General features: G+C 50.6%; 2 protein-coding genes across 7 annotated transcripts in view; both read left to right on the top strand.

Annotated features, from left to right (window-relative positions):
- Positions 1 to 1285, top strand: part of ANO9 (anoctamin 9) — a 16439-nt gene extending 15154 nt beyond the window's left edge. For all 3 annotated transcript variants that reach the window (XM_027860131.1, XM_027860130.1, XM_027860132.1), the window contains 3 exons: positions 281 to 374; positions 472 to 584; positions 857 to 1285. In XM_027860131.1, coding sequence (XP_027715932.1) covers positions 281 to 374; positions 472 to 584; positions 857 to 884 — 235 coding nt within the window. In that variant the 3' untranslated portion in view covers positions 885 to 1285. The remainder of the gene's footprint in view (positions 1 to 280; positions 375 to 471; positions 585 to 856) is intronic.
- A 5580-nt stretch (positions 1286 to 6865) lies between these two features.
- On the top strand, positions 6866 to 16763 carry SIGIRR (single Ig and TIR domain containing). Of its 4 annotated transcripts, none has more exons than XM_027860145.1 (10): positions 6866 to 6945; positions 9215 to 9440; positions 10751 to 10946; positions 11878 to 12008; positions 12104 to 12244; positions 14362 to 14505; positions 14699 to 14801; positions 14978 to 15128; positions 15542 to 15734; positions 16144 to 16763. In XM_027860145.1, the coding sequence occupies exons 2-10, from the start codon at positions 9434 to 9436 to the stop codon at positions 16326 to 16328; spliced, it is 1251 nt and encodes a 416-aa protein (XP_027715946.1). In that variant the 5' UTR covers positions 6866 to 6945; positions 9215 to 9433; the 3' UTR covers positions 16329 to 16763. The 4 variants fall into 4 exon arrangements, with proteins under 4 accessions (XP_027715946.1, XP_027715944.1, XP_027715947.1 ...); XM_027860143.1 differs by lacking the exon at positions 6866 to 6945 and adding an exon at positions 8733 to 9003; XM_027860144.1 differs by lacking the exon at positions 6866 to 6945 and adding an exon at positions 8997 to 9079.
- The last annotated feature ends 124 nt before the right edge of the window (positions 16764 to 16887 follow it).

Genomic DNA, 16887 nt, shown 5'->3' with positions numbered 1-16887 from the left:
GTATGAATAGAGTGAGGAGATGTGGATGGGGTGAGGAGGTGAGAATGAGGTAAGGAAGTGTAGATGAAGTGAGGAGGTGTGGATGGGGTGAGGAGGTGAGAATGAGGTGAGGATGTCTTGAGGAGGTGAAGATGCTGTCAGGAGGTATAGATGGGCCAAGGAGGTGTGGATAAGGGGTGAATCACGGGGCGCAGCCTTGATTAGAGAGGGGAGCACTTCACTAGACTCTCCTGCCTCTCTGCTCACAGGGTCCCTTCACAGCCCCTTCTCCCACTCCCAGGTACCGGGATTACCGGAACAAGGTGGATTACAGCTACTCCAGTGAGTTCTGGTTCCTGCTCGCGTCCAGGCTAGCCTTTGTCATTCTCTTTGAGGTGAGATCCAGTTGCAGGGGTAAGGGGGAGGGAGGGAGGCCTGCCTGGTGAGGCTCCGGGCCTCAGACTCCCCTAATGAGCCCCTCTCACCCCTCAGCATGTGGCATTGTGCGGCAAGATCATCGCTGCCTGGTTTGTCCCTGACATCCCCCAGTCTGTGAAAAACAGAGTCCTTGAGGAAAAATTTGAGAATCTGTGTAAGAAACTACGGTATGAGAAGGTGCTCCCAACTCCCCCTCTGGCCCCTCCCCTGGGGTGCCCTAAGGGGGAGGGGTGCTCCCAACCTGCCCTCCTGGCCCCTCCCAAGGGTTCACTTGCCCTCCCTCTGGGAGTTGGGGGGGAGGGGCGCCCAATTCTGAGAACACTCCCTGGGGCTTCCTTTCTTCCTTTGAAGGAGATACTGGACCTAAGCAGAGTAGTTGGGTGTCTCCAATCTGATTCTCCCTCCTCCTTATCCTCTCTTTCTTTTCTCTCCTCCACAGCCTCAGCTCCAGGGTCACTGATGTGTAGAGAGGCTGGAAGGAGCAGAAACACCTAAGGTGGCCCAAAGCAGCCTCTGTCCAGCCTGGATGCTGTATGACCTCTGAGCCCCCAGGGCTCCAGCGATTTCCTCTGCATCCTCTCTGCCCCTGGGGTACTGGGAGATGGGGTAGCAGTATTGGAAGGATAGGGGAGCCCTCTGTGTGTCCCTCCTTCCTTTGTGAACAAGCCCTTAGCCCGTCAACCTGGTCCCTGGATCTGATCAGGAGCACCTGAATGGAATTTCTGCCCAGCTACACACTCTTTCAGACCCAAACTTCAGGGCTGCCCTTTGTCCAGACAGCCTGTCTTCCCTGGAAGGACTGAGGCAGGGCTGGGTGAATCTTCCTATATATTGCCTCAGTGGGTAATAAAATGATTTTTTAAGTGTGGTTCCAAGTGTGATATGGGGGGCCCGGAAAGAGATCCATTCTTCACAGCAGGCTGGATTCCCAGAGCAGGACTACCTTCTTCTCCCCTCTTGAGTTTTCAGGAACCCTGAGGGGAACTGAGTTTTTTCCTAGTACAAGCCCCCAGCAGGTATGGTTCCTCATTGATTATGAGTCAATATTAATTAGCCAGCTAGATTTAGCCTTTAGAAAGATATTTACTAAAGTGGGAGGGTAAGAACAGTTGGTAGAAAACTCTGCCTCCCTCCCCTAGCTGGGGTCACCCTCTCCCACAAATCCACACAGAGTTCAGGGGATGTTGTAAGAGTGTCCCCATCCACTGCCCTCCCAGAGGCTAATTGAGAGTCAGGAACCTTCCTCCAATGAGCCTCCCCTCCACCCCATCTTATGGGCAGTCACCTTGGGTCCCCACTTAACAAACTTCTATTGAACACCTACTGCGTGATGTTGAGCCTGGAGAAAGGGATGGACAGAGTCTCTGCCCTCGGGAAGCCCAGGGTCTAGAAGACAGAGGCACATCCAGATGATGGGGGCTCTCAGAAAAGAGAGAGACCCTTGAATGAAGCATCCCTGGAATGGAACCTGGAAGCCTGTGCCCTGGGCTGGAGACAGGGTTAGGGATCACAAATGTCCATTTTGGGAGGGAACAAAGCTGGAAGGGTCAGCTGAGGCAGATGGCCACTGACCTGGAGGGCCAAGAATTTGTTGTTTCTTCTAGAGATGATAGAGAGCCACCAAGGCTTCTTGAGTGAGAGAATGGCAGGGTCAGGGGCCTTCATAGCCTCGTGAAACACTAGGGGCAGGAATATGAAAATGGCAGTGGCTGCCTTCCAGGAGCTTACAATCTAATGGGGAGGGCAAGGTGCCAGATGAGGGCAGTCAGGTGGAGAAGGAAGACATGGCCAGCCTGAAAGCGTTCTACATGGAAACCTTGAGAGGTGCCCTCTGCCTACCCTGAGGAAAGACCTGGAGGGCACTTGCAGCCTGAAGCCTGGAGCTGGGAGCCAGGAGCCAGACCAGGCTCCACCCCTCTGCCCCTCAATCTCCACCAATGAGGAGAGCCCTATGCAAATGACCCTGAGCTCTGGATTACTGGGAAATGGAGAAAGGTCTGGTGAGGGAGGTGCACCGGGAAGGGGGGCAGCCACTGCCAGGGTGGGAAAGGATTCAGAAGACAAGCAAGTTTAAAACGATACTAATAACTAGCACTAACATATCTTTATAATACACTTTATTTTTTTTAATTTTAATTTTAATTTTTAACAAGTGTTTTTAAAACTTTGGGTTACAATTTTTCTCCTTTCCTCCTTCCCCACCCACCCTCATTGAAAAGGCAAGCATCTCGATACAGGTTATAGATGTGTAGTCATGCAAAACACTTCCATAGTAGTCATGTTGTGAAAAACTAAGTATATTTCCCTTCATCCTATCCTACCCCCCCATTTATTCTATTCTCTCTTTTGACCCTGTCCCTTCTCACAAGTGTTTACTTCTGATTATCCCCTCCCCCAATCTGCTCTTCCCCTCTATCAATCCCCTACTCTCTTGTCCCCTTCCCCCTTTATTTTCCTGTAGGGTAGGATAGATTTCCATATCCCATTGTGTATATCATTCCCTCCTTAAGCCAAATCCTTTGAGAATAAGATTCACTCATTCCCTCTCCCCTTCCCCCATTTCCCCTACCCTGTAAAAGCCTTTTCTTGTCTGTTTCATGTGAGATATTTTACCTCATTCTACTTCTCCCTTTCTCCTTCTCCCACCTCTTAATTTTATTTTCCAGATATCACCCCTTCATCTTCAACTCACCCTGTGTCCTCTATCTATCTATCTATACAAACATTTAATTTTTCCCCTCCCACTACCCTAATACTGACAAAGGACTCATAAGTTACAAATATCATCTTTCCCTGCAGGAATGTAAACAGTCCAACCTTAATAAGTCTCTTATGATTTCTCTTTCCTGTTTACCTCTTCCATGTTTCACTTGAGTCTTGTATTTGAAGGTCAAATTTTCTATTCAGCTCTGGTTTTTTCCACAAGAATACTTAAAAGTCCTCTATTTCATTGAATTACCATTTTTTACCCTGAAGGATTATACTCAGTTTTGCTGGGTAGGTGATTCTATGTTGTAGTCCTAATTCCTTTGCCCTCCAGAATATCATACTCCATGCCCTCCAGACCCTTAATGTAGAAGCTGCTAAATCTTGTGTTATCCTGATTGTGTTTCCACAATACTTGAATTGTTTCCTTCTGGCTGCTTGCAATATCTTCTCCTTGACCTGGGAATTCTGGAATTTGGCTACAGCATTCCTAGGAGTTTTCCTTTGAGGATCTCTTTCAGGAGGTGATCGGTGGATTCTTTCAATTTCTATTTTGCCCTCTTATTCTAAAATATCAGAGCAGTTTTCCTTGATAATTTCTTGAAAGATGATGTCTAGGCTCTTTTTTTGATCATGGCTTTCAGATAGTCCAATAATTTTTAAGTTCTCTCTCCTGGATCTATTTTCCAGGTCAGTTGTTTTTCCAATGAGATATTTCACATTCTCTTCTATTTTTTCATTCCTTTTGATTAGTGTTACAGTGCCTTGATTTCTCAAATTGTCCCTATCTTCCAATTTCTCCATTCTAAGTTTTAAGGAAGTATGTTCTTCAGTAAGCTTTTGGACTTCCTTTTCCATTTGGCTAAGTTTGCTTTTAAGGGCATTCTTCTCCTCATTGGCTTTTTGGACCTCTTTTGCCGGTTGGGTTAGGCTATTTTTTAAGGCGTTATTTTCTTCAGTATTTTTTTGGGTCTCCTTTAGCATCACTCTCAGTTTTTCCTCTACTTCTCATACTTGCTTCTCAAAAGCCTTTTTGAGCTCTTCCATGGCCTGGGACCAATTCATATTTTTCTTGGAGACTTTGGATGTAGGAGTTTGGCTTCGTTGTCTTCTTCTGGTTGTATGTTTTGATCTTCTTTGTCATCAAAGTAAGATAAAATAGTCTGACTCTTTTGCACTGCTTGCTCATGATCCTGGCCAATTACTTGAGTTACAAACTCTTTGTTAAGGTAGGAATCTGTTTCCAGTGTGGAGAATGTACTGTCTCAAGCTTCACGGGTTTTCTGCAGCTGTGTTCAGAGATACTTCTAGGGACTTCTAAATTTTCAGTTCTTCCAAGGTGCTATGATCAAGGGCAAGGTGTTTACTCCTTTCCTGGCCCATGCTCTGGTCTATGAGAACTCTTTTTTGTCTTGGAACTGTAAGGAGGGTTTCCTCTGCACAGCCACTACAAGCTCCACCACACCAGTGCTCCTCCTTGCCCCAGGAATGCCACCCAGAACTTTGACCCAAATCCAAGCACGGGCAAAGCAAGAGAATCCTGCACCAGCAGAGAGATCCCTGCAATCCCCCTATGATCAGCCACTCGATTCCCTCTTAGTCTGTGGGCCAGAAGCTCAGGAGGCAGCTGCCGTCCCCACCGAGCTCGGGGACTGGAACTGAGATCACTGGGTTCTCTCTCTCCCTGCTGACACAGACTTTTCCCACTGATCTTCCAAGTTGTCTTTGGTGTTCATGGGTTGAGAAGTCTGGAAACCGCCACAGCTGCCTGCAATTCAGACCTCTGAGGCCTGCTCCAGGGTTGGCCTGTGCGCCCACGCCAAACTGCGCTCCTCTCCCATCCTGGCGTGATATACCTTTCCGATCGATCATCCAGGCTGTCTTGGGCTGGAAATTTGTTTTGCTCTGTATTTTTGTGGGTTCTGCTGCTTTAAAATTTGTTTAGAGTCATTTTTTATAGGTATTTGGAGGGGTTTGGGGGAGCGCTCAAGCAAGTCACTGCTTTTCCTCCACCATCTTGGCTCTGCCTCCATCCTCTATAATACACTTTACAAAGAGTATCTATTTGATCCTCACAAGCACCCTAGGAGGCAGTTGCTATTATTACTGTTTGCATTGTACAGAAGAGAAAATTGAGGCAGAGGAGAAGTGACCTGCCCAGGGTCACCCAGCTAGTTTTATCTGAGGTCAGTTTTGAACCCAGATCTTCCTGCCTCCAGACCTAGTGATCTGTGCACTGTGGCACCACCAAGCAATCTTCAGCTTGCAGCAGAAGAGTCAGTTGAAGGAACTGGGAAGAGAAGACCGAGGCAGGGGCATGAGAGCTGTGTTGAAAAGGCTGTCCTGTGGAAGAGAGATGAGCCTCATTTGGCCTCACCCTAGTGGGCAGAAGCGAGAGTCCCAGGCAGAACAAGTCAAAGGGCCGCTTTAGGCTGGATAAGGGCTGGCCTAGTCTGGAGAGGCCATCTTGGGCTGTGGCAGACTCCTGACCTCCCTAGGGGTTCCCCTTGTCAGAGACGTTTGTGGAGGGGATTCCTGGAAGGCCTGAGTGGCCCTGAGGCTCTCTCTGGCTCAGAGATTCCAGGAGAGATGGAGGCTGCCTAGTCCGGATACCAGGGACACAAGATCCTGCCAGAGCTTACAGTCTAACCCAGCAAAGCAACATGTGTAAACATACATTTATAGGAAGGGACTACAAAATGTTATGAGGCGATCGAGGTGGGGCTGGGCCTTGCAGGAACCAGCAAGAGTAGTAAGAAGAAGACCTCAGGAGGGAGCACATGTCACTGCCTCTTGTGGACATGGCCCCAGACTGGTTACACCACACATGAGTGAGCAGTGCAAAGACATGGAGGTGGGAAATTTGTGCCTTGGAGAAGGAACAGTAAGGCCATTTTGGTGGGGTGTGGTGCATGTGTAATAAGGCTAGGCAGGGAGGTTGGGAGCAGGCCTTTAAACGCTGAACTGTGGAGGGTGAATTTGGTCTTGGGGGCGGTAGGGAGTCACTGAAGCTTGAGAAGGGAAGTTACAGTCGGGGTTGCACTCTCATTTTCGTGGTTGTGTGGAGCCATCTTTGATGATGGCCTGCTTGAGGATGGAGAGAAGGCAAAGGCTATCCGGGGTTAGATTCCCTAGCTCTGAGGTAGATTCGAGAAGACTTGACAAATAATTGGATGGGGGGAGGGAACATGGGATTGAAGGGAGAAGACTGAACCCAACCTGGATGACTGAGAGAATGGTAGTGGCCTCGGAAGAAGTAGGAAAGTTTGGAGAAAATGGGGCCTTAGGGGGGAGACTGGGACTGCCACAGTGCTAGGGGCACGTGCAAAGTGCAACATTTGGACAGTGAGAAGGCAGGAAGGGAATGGTTAGCAAATCTGTCATTTCCCGTCCACCGCCCTTGCTCTGAATGTAGGGTCGCCTCCCACCCCGTGTCAATGAAGTTCCAAGGGAAGAATCCTGGAGGAGATTTAGAGCCTGGGAGGACGGCAGGTCCTGCCTTCCAGGGGCCCTAGGAGCTCTGAGGTCAGGTCTTCAGGTCTCCCTCCCTCCCTCCTTGCCTGTCTTCTCCTCTAACAGAGGATGAGGGCCAGGTTCCAGTTGCCTAGGTCCCTCTAGAGCCAGTCTGCTTGGGGCCTCGTCAGTACCAGTTCTGCTCCTCCCCCTCCCTGGGCCAGAGGGAGGAAGGGAAGGAGAGAGGGCGGGGCTGCACCTGCCTGAGCTGCCATGCACCTGTCCAGGTGAGACAGCCGGCCCACCTGACTGGTCAAGCCTCCAGTAAGAGGGACCTGGGGGAGCCATGAGGCAGGCTGCAGGACTCAGGTCTGGACCCCTCTCCTGGGTGGTTTGGGGGGAAGGGTGGGATTGGAGTGTGGTAGCAGAGCTTTAGGGCAAAGGCAGAGCTGGTACAGGCAGCCAGGCCCCGGGGGGGGGGGGGGGGGACTTCCTAGGCCAACGGATAGTCACTCAGCTCAGGACTGCCTGCTTAGCTTCCTGCCAGAGCAGAGAGACTAGCCCCTCCCCCCTCCCCACCTACAGCTAGGAAGGCTCTTCTCCCTGGCCCCAATGCCAGAGGAAGAGAAACAAATGGGAGAGAGTCATTGGGAGGTGAGGAGGAGAGGAAACAGGACGGGATCTGGGCCTAGACAGGAAATTATCAGGGCTACCTTGCCTGGATGCTGGGCCATCAAAGGACTCTGTTGATTCTCCCTGGAAGGCCTTGTTGGGGGTGTGAGGAATCTTTCTTTCCTCTCTCTCACATTCTATTCCTTCTGTGATACTTTCTCCTTCCCCTAACCTCTAGCTGTCTCCCCTTCCCCAGGAGGTCTGAGGGATGGGGTTGAAGGATAAAACTGTAGCTTTCCAGGATGAAATACTATGGGGAAGGGAGAGAGAGAAGGCAGGTAGACTTCGATGGGTGCTGGGCCTTGCTGCTTCTGGGCTGTGACCCAACTGGAAAGCCTTTGGTCACTATTCAGTCCCCCTGCCCTAGGCATTAGAGCCCTCAGCTTCTGGGCCTGGCCTAGGGTGTGTAGTCAGCCAAGGGAACTAGTTTTCAGGCCTGACCCAGGGAGAAGGAAGAATGGATGGATTCATCTTTGGCTCAGTCCCTAGTTTTTGAGAGGGGTAGAGAAGAACTGAATCACCTCACAGTTGTGTCTGAGCTGTGGCCTGGCTGGCTGGTCTGCTCCCCCCACCCCCCCCAGCCCCTGGTACTGGCACTCAGTGCTAGGGCTGTGTTTCCTGTGCTTCCTTCAGGATCAGTGGTGCTGGGTGTTTCCCATCCTTGGGGACCTGGTATTTAATGAAGCCAAACACAGCCTGCTTCTGACAATCCAACAACCTTTCTTGTAGGCCTCTCTAAGCTCTCCAGTGCCCAGATTATTTCAAAGTGTTTGGGGGGAGCCTTAGGAGGTACTCTCAGGGCATGAACAGCCACACAGGGGCTGCCTCCTTCCAGTGCCAAGTTTCAGGAAGACTCAAGGCAAATACAACATTGGGAAACTTGCTGTGCTATTTGTTTGGGGCATTGCTAAAATGTTTGGGGGCTTGCCACAATGTTTAGGAACTTGCAATAATATCTGAGTGTATGCCCTAAGGTTTTTCTGGGGGCTTATTACAATGTTTAGGGGCTTGCCAAAATGTTTGGGTATTTGCTATAATGTTTCTTTGGGGGCTTGTTACAATGTTTAGGAACTTGCAATAATATTTGGGTATATGCTATAACATTCTTGTGGGGCTTGTTACAATGTTCAGGGATTTGCGACAATGTTTGGGGGTTTGCAACAATGTTTACTATAAAGTTTCTTTGGGGGCTTGTGGCAATGTTTAGAAGCTTGCCACAACATTTAGGGACTTGCTACAATGTTTGAGTGTTTGCCTTACCACTTCTTAGGGGACTTGCCACAATGTTTGGGTATTGCTATAATGTTTTGTGGAGAGACTTGCTACAGTGTTTGGGGACTTGCTAAAATGTTGCAAGTTTTCTTCCAACCAGGGCACTGATTGTTGTTGCCAGGTGTCGCTATGGGGTTAATAATGTCTGGGTGGGGTTTAGGTTGAGGAAAGGATGTGACCACTGAGCCAGGAAGCTACAAGGGAGAAATTCAGACAAAAAAAAAAAAAACAAAACAAAACAACAGAACCCAACCCCTAAGTACTCGACTTCTTTTGTGACTGTGTGCAGGAGCTTTTCTGAACCAAAACAAGCTTATAACCACTTCCGGGGGGAGGAGGGGGTGGCAGGCTGGCTGGCAGGGGCTCTCACCTGTGGGGACAGTGGCAGGCAGCAGGAGCTGGCCTCTTCAGAAGGCCCAAATCTTGTTTTTAAACCCAAGCAAATGGCTGGACCTGAATCTGGAAGAAAGCGGCTGAAGACAGGTGACTGACCTCCTCCAGACTGGGCCTGCGCCCACGGTGGAGAGAGCAGCTTTTGTCTGGTGGGAGGAAAACTAAGGTGCGGAGGTCAGATTATGGGACGAGGAGGAAGGGAGAGGGCGGTGTTTGATAGATACGGTAAGGGCCCCTTTAACTGTTAGCCTTTAACTAGTCCCGTGCTTACCTGTTTATTGATCGCCTTCATTCTGCATAGTGCCTGTAGCCCCTGACTGGCCTGGGACAAGTTGACCACTGAAACCTGACCAGACAGGACAGGAAAGAGCAGAGCCCCAGGCTTTGCTGCCGGCCCTCTGGCTGACCTAGCTGAGGGCCTTCCTTTGGGCTGGTCCCGGTTGGGAGCAGAGCTGACTTCGGCCTTCATCTGAGCAGTTCACAGAGAGGTTCCAGAGGCAAAAGTCCTCCTGGCCCGGCCATGGCAGGTAGGGTAGACTCCTGGAAGGGCTTGCTGGGAAAAACTAGGGAGCTACTCAAGGCTTTTTTTTACTACAGCCTGGGCCAGAGTTGAGGTCTGACCCCATGTCTCCCACAACATGCTCTACTCCCACGTGGGCCCCAACCCCTTACCCTGAGGTGAACAAATCTTGCTGCCCTGGTGCTCAGAGGATGCCATGGCCCTAAATGTCAATCAGAGGGTCCTTTAGTACTCTGAGCTTGAGGGGGAGGAGGGAGGCTCCCAGTCCTGAAGAACCACTTCCAGTCAACTCTAGTCTGGCTGTGGTTGGGTGGTTTGGAGAAGATGTTCCACCCACCTCACTTTCCAAGGGGCCAGAACCTTCCCACAGCCCCCAAAGCTTGTCAGACATGGGAATCTTGTCTTCGTTTGAGAGATGGAGAAACTGAGGCCTGGCAAGAAGTGACTCAACCAAACACACAGCAAGTCAGAAGCAAAGCCAGGTCCAGGGCCCAGGTGTCCTGACTCCCAGTCTGGAGTTCAGGGCTTCCTGCCCTCATCTTTGCCCCTGCCACAGGGCTAAGTCCCTTTGTCTCATAGCCACATACCCCTCACCCCCAAGGAGGATTGTGACTGCTGCACAATGTATAATCTTGATCTCAAGGGGTTGTCCCTTCCTTTCTCTGTCCTCAGTTTTCTCATCTGTAAAATATGAGGGTTGGATGAAGTAATGTTTAAGTTCCTGTCTCGGTCTGAGATTCAAGGAATCTTGTGATTGTATCACAAGTGGGTCACGTGGTGACTCCCAGGGATTCAGAGCAAGTGGGAAACAGGAGAGCCCAGCAGTGGCCAGCAGCAGCAGCAGCAGCAGCAGAGGTCGGCTAGATAGAGAAACGGCAGAATGAGGAGCTTCAGAGGGTTCTGGCCTCATGGCAAAGGAATAGGGAGCAGTACAGCAGCAGGCCAATGTTCTCTCACCAGCCCAGCCTCCACCCTATACTGTGCATGGAGCTCAGGACCATCCCTGCTCCAGGGCTGTGGTAACAGAGTCCACTGGCCAAGAAAGGAGAGAGTCCCCAGCACAGGATCTGCCTGTGACCCTGGCCACCTTCCCTGAAGGACTGGAGCATCTGTGAACGTTCCATATGCCTTAGGGGTACAGGAAGATACCCCTGTTCCGGTGGTCAAGGGCAAATCACTTGTGAAGTGACTGCCCTCTGGGCCACCAGGCTAGGAGGAAGAAGGGGAGCCTGAATAGACAAGCCAACTGACTGCCATGTTTTTCAGGGCCTGGTCCATCTGAGGTTCTCAGTGTAAATGACTGGTTTTCCCCTGCAGATCTCTGTGATGTGGCTCCCACCATCCTCACCCCCTTGAAGAATCAGGTTCTGGTACCAGCCCTGGATAGCAAGGTTGCTCTGAACTGCACATTCTCAGTGGCCTTTGAGGCCCACTGCCCCCCAGCTGTCCAGTGGCTGAAGAATGGCCATTTGCTTGGGAACCACAGCCTCTATGACATTCAGGAAGTCTTCTGGTAAGGATGACTCTGAGTCTGAGGTGCCCAGAGACCAAGACTGGGGAAAGAAAAATAGGCACCTCCAAGTGCCACCTCCCACCCTCCCAGACCTAGAGGGCAAGCAGGCTATGACCAGTGGCAGAGACCTCCCCCACCCCAGAGATGGGGAATCTGACTGCCTGGTTACAGATGGGAAGACTGGGGCTAGAGAGGAGTGACCACTCCAGGCATAGATTGACCCGCTTTACCCAGGCCCTGAGGGCCCCATAACTCTAGCCCTAATTCCAAGGTTGCAGAGGGATAACAGCCCAGACACAACTCTCCACCCCTTCCCTCTAGAAGTTGAGGAGGGGAGTGACTGTCTTGGACACTGGTTGAGGTGGGGTGTTGGGGGGAGGTGAGAACAATGACTTCTTGGGAAAAGTGAGGTAGTGAGGGAGAAGTACTAAGGAGTGACTTGCTGGAATATAAACCTCAATAGGCTAGTGACCATCTGGGACACAGATGAGGAAGGGGGGTTGAGGGGGGAGAGATTGTGTGGACATTGGAAGGGAGAGGTATACAAGAGGATTAGTGATGAATGATGGCCTAGGGCACACACACACACACACACACACACACACACACACACACACACACACACACACACACACACCCCTTCTTCTCTCCCCTCCTCCCCTTCCCAACCCCCCTCCCCCAAACAATGTCTCCACCTATGGGACGGTGTCCAGAGACTAGCCTGGGGCCTGCGTGCTCCAAAATTATCTGCTTCTGGATCCAAACCCCTCTCCCATCCCCCATTCTCCAGCTGCTATGGGAGTTCAGCTCAATGTTAGGCCAAGGCAAAGTGTGTGTCCTACCTGCAGCCCCCATCCCAGGGACTCGGAGCTCTAGGCTCAGTCTTCTCACTGCAGGGGCAGTGACTGGGGCCTCCCTTGGGTCTCCTCAGGGGTGGGGCCAACGCATCTGAAGGGATCGTGTCTAGTGTCCTGGGGGCTAACCTGACAAGTATCCAGGACTATGGGACCTTCACCTGCACACTCCGGAATCTCAGAGCCTCATTCACCCTGCAGAGGACAGGTATGACCATAGGTGGGGGCCAGGCAGGGGTCTGCATGCCTCTTGCTGCCTTGGGGGTGCCCAGCTCCAGGATGGCCCTTTCTCCTCCTTCCCAGACCCTGCAGGCCACATCCTGGCTGTCCTCGCCTCTCTCCTGGTTCTGCTTGTCCTGTTTGTGGCTGCCCTGCTCTATGTGAAATGTCATCTCCGTGTATTGCTCTGGTACCGGGACAAATATGGGGATGTGGAGATGAATGGTGAGCAGCTCAGAGTCTTGGGGGAGGGGAGCTCAGACCCTGTGGGCTGTGACAAGGTCCTGCCCATCCTACATCGCGCCACGGTGGGGGTTGTATTCCCCCTTAGGAAAACAGATACTGTTATTACCAAAACAGTCTGGTCCTGGCCAAGAAATGAAATAGAATGGTAGATTAGTGGAAGAGATCAGGGACAGATCATGTGATGGTAAATGACCATAGTAATCTAGTATATAATAAAGGCAAAGATCCAAGCTTTTGGAACAGAAACTGGGAAAACTGGAAAACAGTATGGCAGAAACTAGGTATAGGCCAACATCTCACACCATATACCAAGATAAGGTCAAAGTGGGGATGTGATTTATGCATAAAGGGTGATACCATAAGCAAATTAAGAGGCATGAAATAGTTTATCTGTCAGATTTACGGATAAGGGAAGAATTTAAGACCAAAGAAGATATAGAGAGCATTACAAAATATAAAGTAGATAATTGTGTTACAATAAAATTAAAAGGGTTTTGCACAAACAAAACCAATGCAACCAAATTATAAGAAAAGCAGAAAACTGGGGGGGGGGGGAATTGCAACAAGTATTTATGTTAAAGGCCTCATTTTTCAAATATATAGAGAACTAGGGCAAATTTATAAAAATACAAGTCATTCCCCAATTGATAAATGGTCAAAGGGTATGAACAGGTAATTTTCAGAAAAAGAAATCAAAGCTATCTATAACCCTATGAAAAAAAGCTCTAAATCACCATTGATTAGACAAGTGCAAATTAAAACAACTCTGAGGCACCACATCACACCTATCAGAGTGGCTAATATGACAGAAAAGGAAAATGTTAGATATTGGAGGGGATATGGGAAAACTGGAACACTAATGCACTATTGGTGGAGCTGTGAACTGATCCAACCATTCTAGAGAGCAATTTGGTACGATGCCCAAAGGGCTATAAAACTGTGCATACTCTTTGATCCAGCTATACCACTGCTAGGTCTATATCCCAAAGACATAAAAAGGAAAAAGGACCTATTTGTGCAAAAATATTTATAGCAGCCCTTTTTGTGGTAGCTAAGAATTGGAAATTGAGGGGATGCCCATCAATTGGGGAATAGCTGAACAAACTGGTTCATGATTGTAGTGCAATATTATTGCGCCGTAAGAAATGATGAGCAGGCAGACTTCAGAAAAACCTGGGAAGACTTAACATGAATTGATGCATAGTGAAGTGAACAGAATCAGAACAGCACACACTGTAACAACAATGTTGTTTGATGAAGAATTGTGAATACCTTAGCTTTTCTCAGGAATACAATGATCCAAGACAATCCCAAAGGACTCATGATGAAGCGTACTATTTGCTTCCTGAGAAAGAACTAATATTGATTGACTATGAACTGAAGCAGGCTATTTTTCACTTTCTTTCATTCTTTTTTCTTTTACTCGAATCATCTACAAAATGACTAATATGGAAATGTTTTACACAATTGCACATATATAACCCAGATCCAATTGCTTCCCATCTCAGGGAGGGATGGAATTTGGAGCTCAAAACTTTAAATAAAAATGTTTTAAGAATTAGAAAATATTAAGCTAGACTGCTACCAAAAAAAGAAAGTAGATATCAATGCTCATGGGCCAGGGTGCCAGAAACAAACAGTGCCAGGGCCAGGCAACTGATCCCTTGCCATGTTCTACTGGGAGGCAGATCAGTGGATGGAGTCAGGAAGACCTGAGTTCAAATTCAGCCTCAGACTCTTACTAGCTGTGTCACACAAGGTCACCCTGGGCAAACCACTTCACCTTGGTCTTCCTCAGTTTCCTCATTTGTAAAGTGGGGACAATATCAGCACTCACCTCTCAGAGTTGTTACAAGGATCAAATGAGATGATATTTGTAAAGCACTTAGCACAGTGCCTTGCATGTAGTAGGCACTTAATAAGTGCTTGTTTCCTTCCTCCCTCCCCTCTTTCCTCTCACCCTCCCTTCCTCTCTCTCTCCCTTCCTCCCTCCCTTCCTTCCTCCTTTCCTTCCCTCTCTCCCCTCCTCCCTTCCCTCCTTCCCTCCCTCCCCTCCCTCTTCCTTCCCCTCCTTCCTCCCTTCCTGTCTTTCTCAGATGGGAAGCTCTATGATGCCTACATCTCTTACACAAGCTCTCCAGAAGATAGGAAGTTTGTGAACTTCATCCTGAAACCACAGCTGGAGAATCGACATGGCTACAAGCTTCTTCTGGATGACAGAGATGTCCTCCCCAACTCAGGTACAGCTGCCCTGGGCAGCTCTGCCTCAGCAGATTCCCCTCCATGCACCCGGGGCCTTTTCTGATGGGATCCTCTGACATCCTGAGCCCCATCTGTTGGCCCTCACCGGTCTCCTCCTCCCAAAGCTGCCCAGAGGGGCTTCCCCTCCCTGGACCTCCCTGACTAACTCCCCTTCCATGTCCTCTCCTCCAGAGCCCTCTGCAGATCTGATCATGAACCTCAGCCGATGCCGGCGTCTTATTGTGGTTCTCTCTGATGCCTTCCTGGGCCAGGCCTGGTGCAGACACAATTTCAGGTGCCACAGTGGGAAAGGTGTGTGTGTGTGTGTGTGTGTGTGTGTGAGTGTGTGTGTGTGTGTGTGAGTGTGTATGTGTGTGTGTGTGGTGGTGGTGGGGGAAGGTTGGTGGTCACATGGCCTTCTGGGTCTGGAGCTCAGGATCTCACCCCTGCTCCTGACTCTGGTTGGTATAGGGAAGGCCTGTGGAGGCTCCTCGAATTGTCCCGAAGGCCAATCTTCATCACATTTGAGGGTCAGACCCGCAATCCCTTACACCCTGCTCTCCGCCTGCTTCGGCAGCACCGACAAGTTGTGACCCTGCTACTGTGGAGGCCAGGCTCTGTGGTAGGAGGGGAAGGGAGTGCCATGGTCTTTGGGGGTAAGGGGGCTCGGTGGTAGAAGGGGAGGAGGCCACTGTGATCGTTTGGGGGGCAAGAGCTCTGTGGTAGAAGGGAAAAGGGGTGCCATGGTCCTTTAGGGATGAAGAGAACCATGGCAGGAAAGGAAGGGGGCTTTGACGTCCACTGAGGGTAATGATGGCTTTGTTTCTCACTGGCCGCCATGTTCGATGGGTGTAAATGCAGTGTGTACGTTGAGTATGTAACCCTCACAATCAGGGGGACTGTTGTGCCATGAGGCTGGTTTTCATAGTCGATGTCTAGAAACCTCACATTTGTGCCCACCTAGAGGGTGTACCCCACCCCCAGCCCAGAACCCCCTGAGCAGCATCTGAGTAACATCCCTTGGTCGCCTTGTAGACGCCCTCCTCCGACTTTTGGAAGGAACTGCGCCTAGCCCTGCCACGAAAGGTGCACTACAGGGCCCTGGTGAGTGACCCTCAGACTCAGCTACAGGAGGACAAGGATCCCATGTTGACCCTCCATGGCGGCTTCTTGGAGGGCCGGCCTGGTCCAGACCCAGACCCTGACCCTGACCCCGAAGGAGACTTGGGTAAGAGCCCCACAGCAGGGCTTGGGTACAGACATGGCCCCTGAGGCCATCAGTCTGGTGCAATAGGAGGCCTGGGGAGGCCAGTTGGGTTGGGACCATGGCTCTGGGGCCCACAAGGGTAAGCTCCAGGGTCTTAGCTGGGACCAGCCCATGATGTCCTGGGGGCGGGTGTGACATTGGCCCAGCTTGGGTGACCACACAGGTGGTCCCTTGTCCACATGAACACATCGCAGTGTCTCTGCCTGCTTTCCTGAGAGCACTGGCCTGTGTCCCTTCTACCCCCTCCCTCCACTTTGCTGCGAGGGTAAACCCATTGGGAATGGAAGGTCTGGCCCAGTCTGGCCCCGTGGGCTTGAAGTTGGGGGTGGGGGAGATAGGGCAGTCACCTTGACCCTGACTCTCTCCACAGGTGTGAGGGGACCCATCTTTAAAGACCTGCCCCCTCCACGCATGAGCCCAATCCCTGAGCTGCCAAGCCTAAAGGCTTCTGGTGGGGAAACCCAGCGGAATGAGATTGATGTCTCTGACCTGGGATCCCGCAACTATGGGGCCCGCACTGACTTTTACTGCCTGGTCACTGAAGATGACATGTAGGCCTCCAAGGACCTCCCGCCTGTCCTTGCTCTGGGGAGCAGGGCCTTGGACTGGGGGAGGCAGAACCTTAGACTGGGGGGACAGAGCCTTGGGCTAGGGGGCAGGGCCTTGGGCTGGGGAAGCAGAGTGGGGCAGTGAAGAGAAGAGTGCCTCCTTCCTTTAAATCAAAAGCCAGTACCCTTCTCTGGACCTGTTTGTTTCTTGTGCTACAAAACAAAGAGATTGGACTGCATGACCCCTAGTGGTTCCTCCAGTTTGAAATCTAGGACCCTGTGGCTCTTTGCTCAATCTCCTGAGACTCTCAGGCCATGCAGAGCATAGGGTTAGGATTACTCTAACCCTAAATGCCTGATCCAGGGCATTCACATCTAGGGCCCTTGAGCCCCAGGCTTCATCCTGTTTCTGTTTTCTGCCAATAAAGTGACAATTCCTATATTTGGCACTGAGCTTGGCTCTTCCTCAGGGGGTGTGGAGGTCCGGGTTGTCCCACAGCTTGTCCAAAACTTCATTCATCCTTTGTGTGCAAGTTGGGGGGTGGTGTATGTGTGTGGCATCTTTC

Source organism: Vombatus ursinus, unplaced genomic scaffold, assembly GCF_900497805.2.
Source record: "Vombatus ursinus unplaced genomic scaffold, bare-nosed wombat genome assembly UNPS02014176.1, whole genome shotgun sequence".
NCBI lineage: Eukaryota > Metazoa > Chordata > Mammalia > Diprotodontia > Vombatidae > Vombatus > Vombatus ursinus.
The sequence above is the reverse complement of the archived record's forward strand: the minus strand, read 5'-3'. Positions and strand labels throughout refer to the sequence as shown.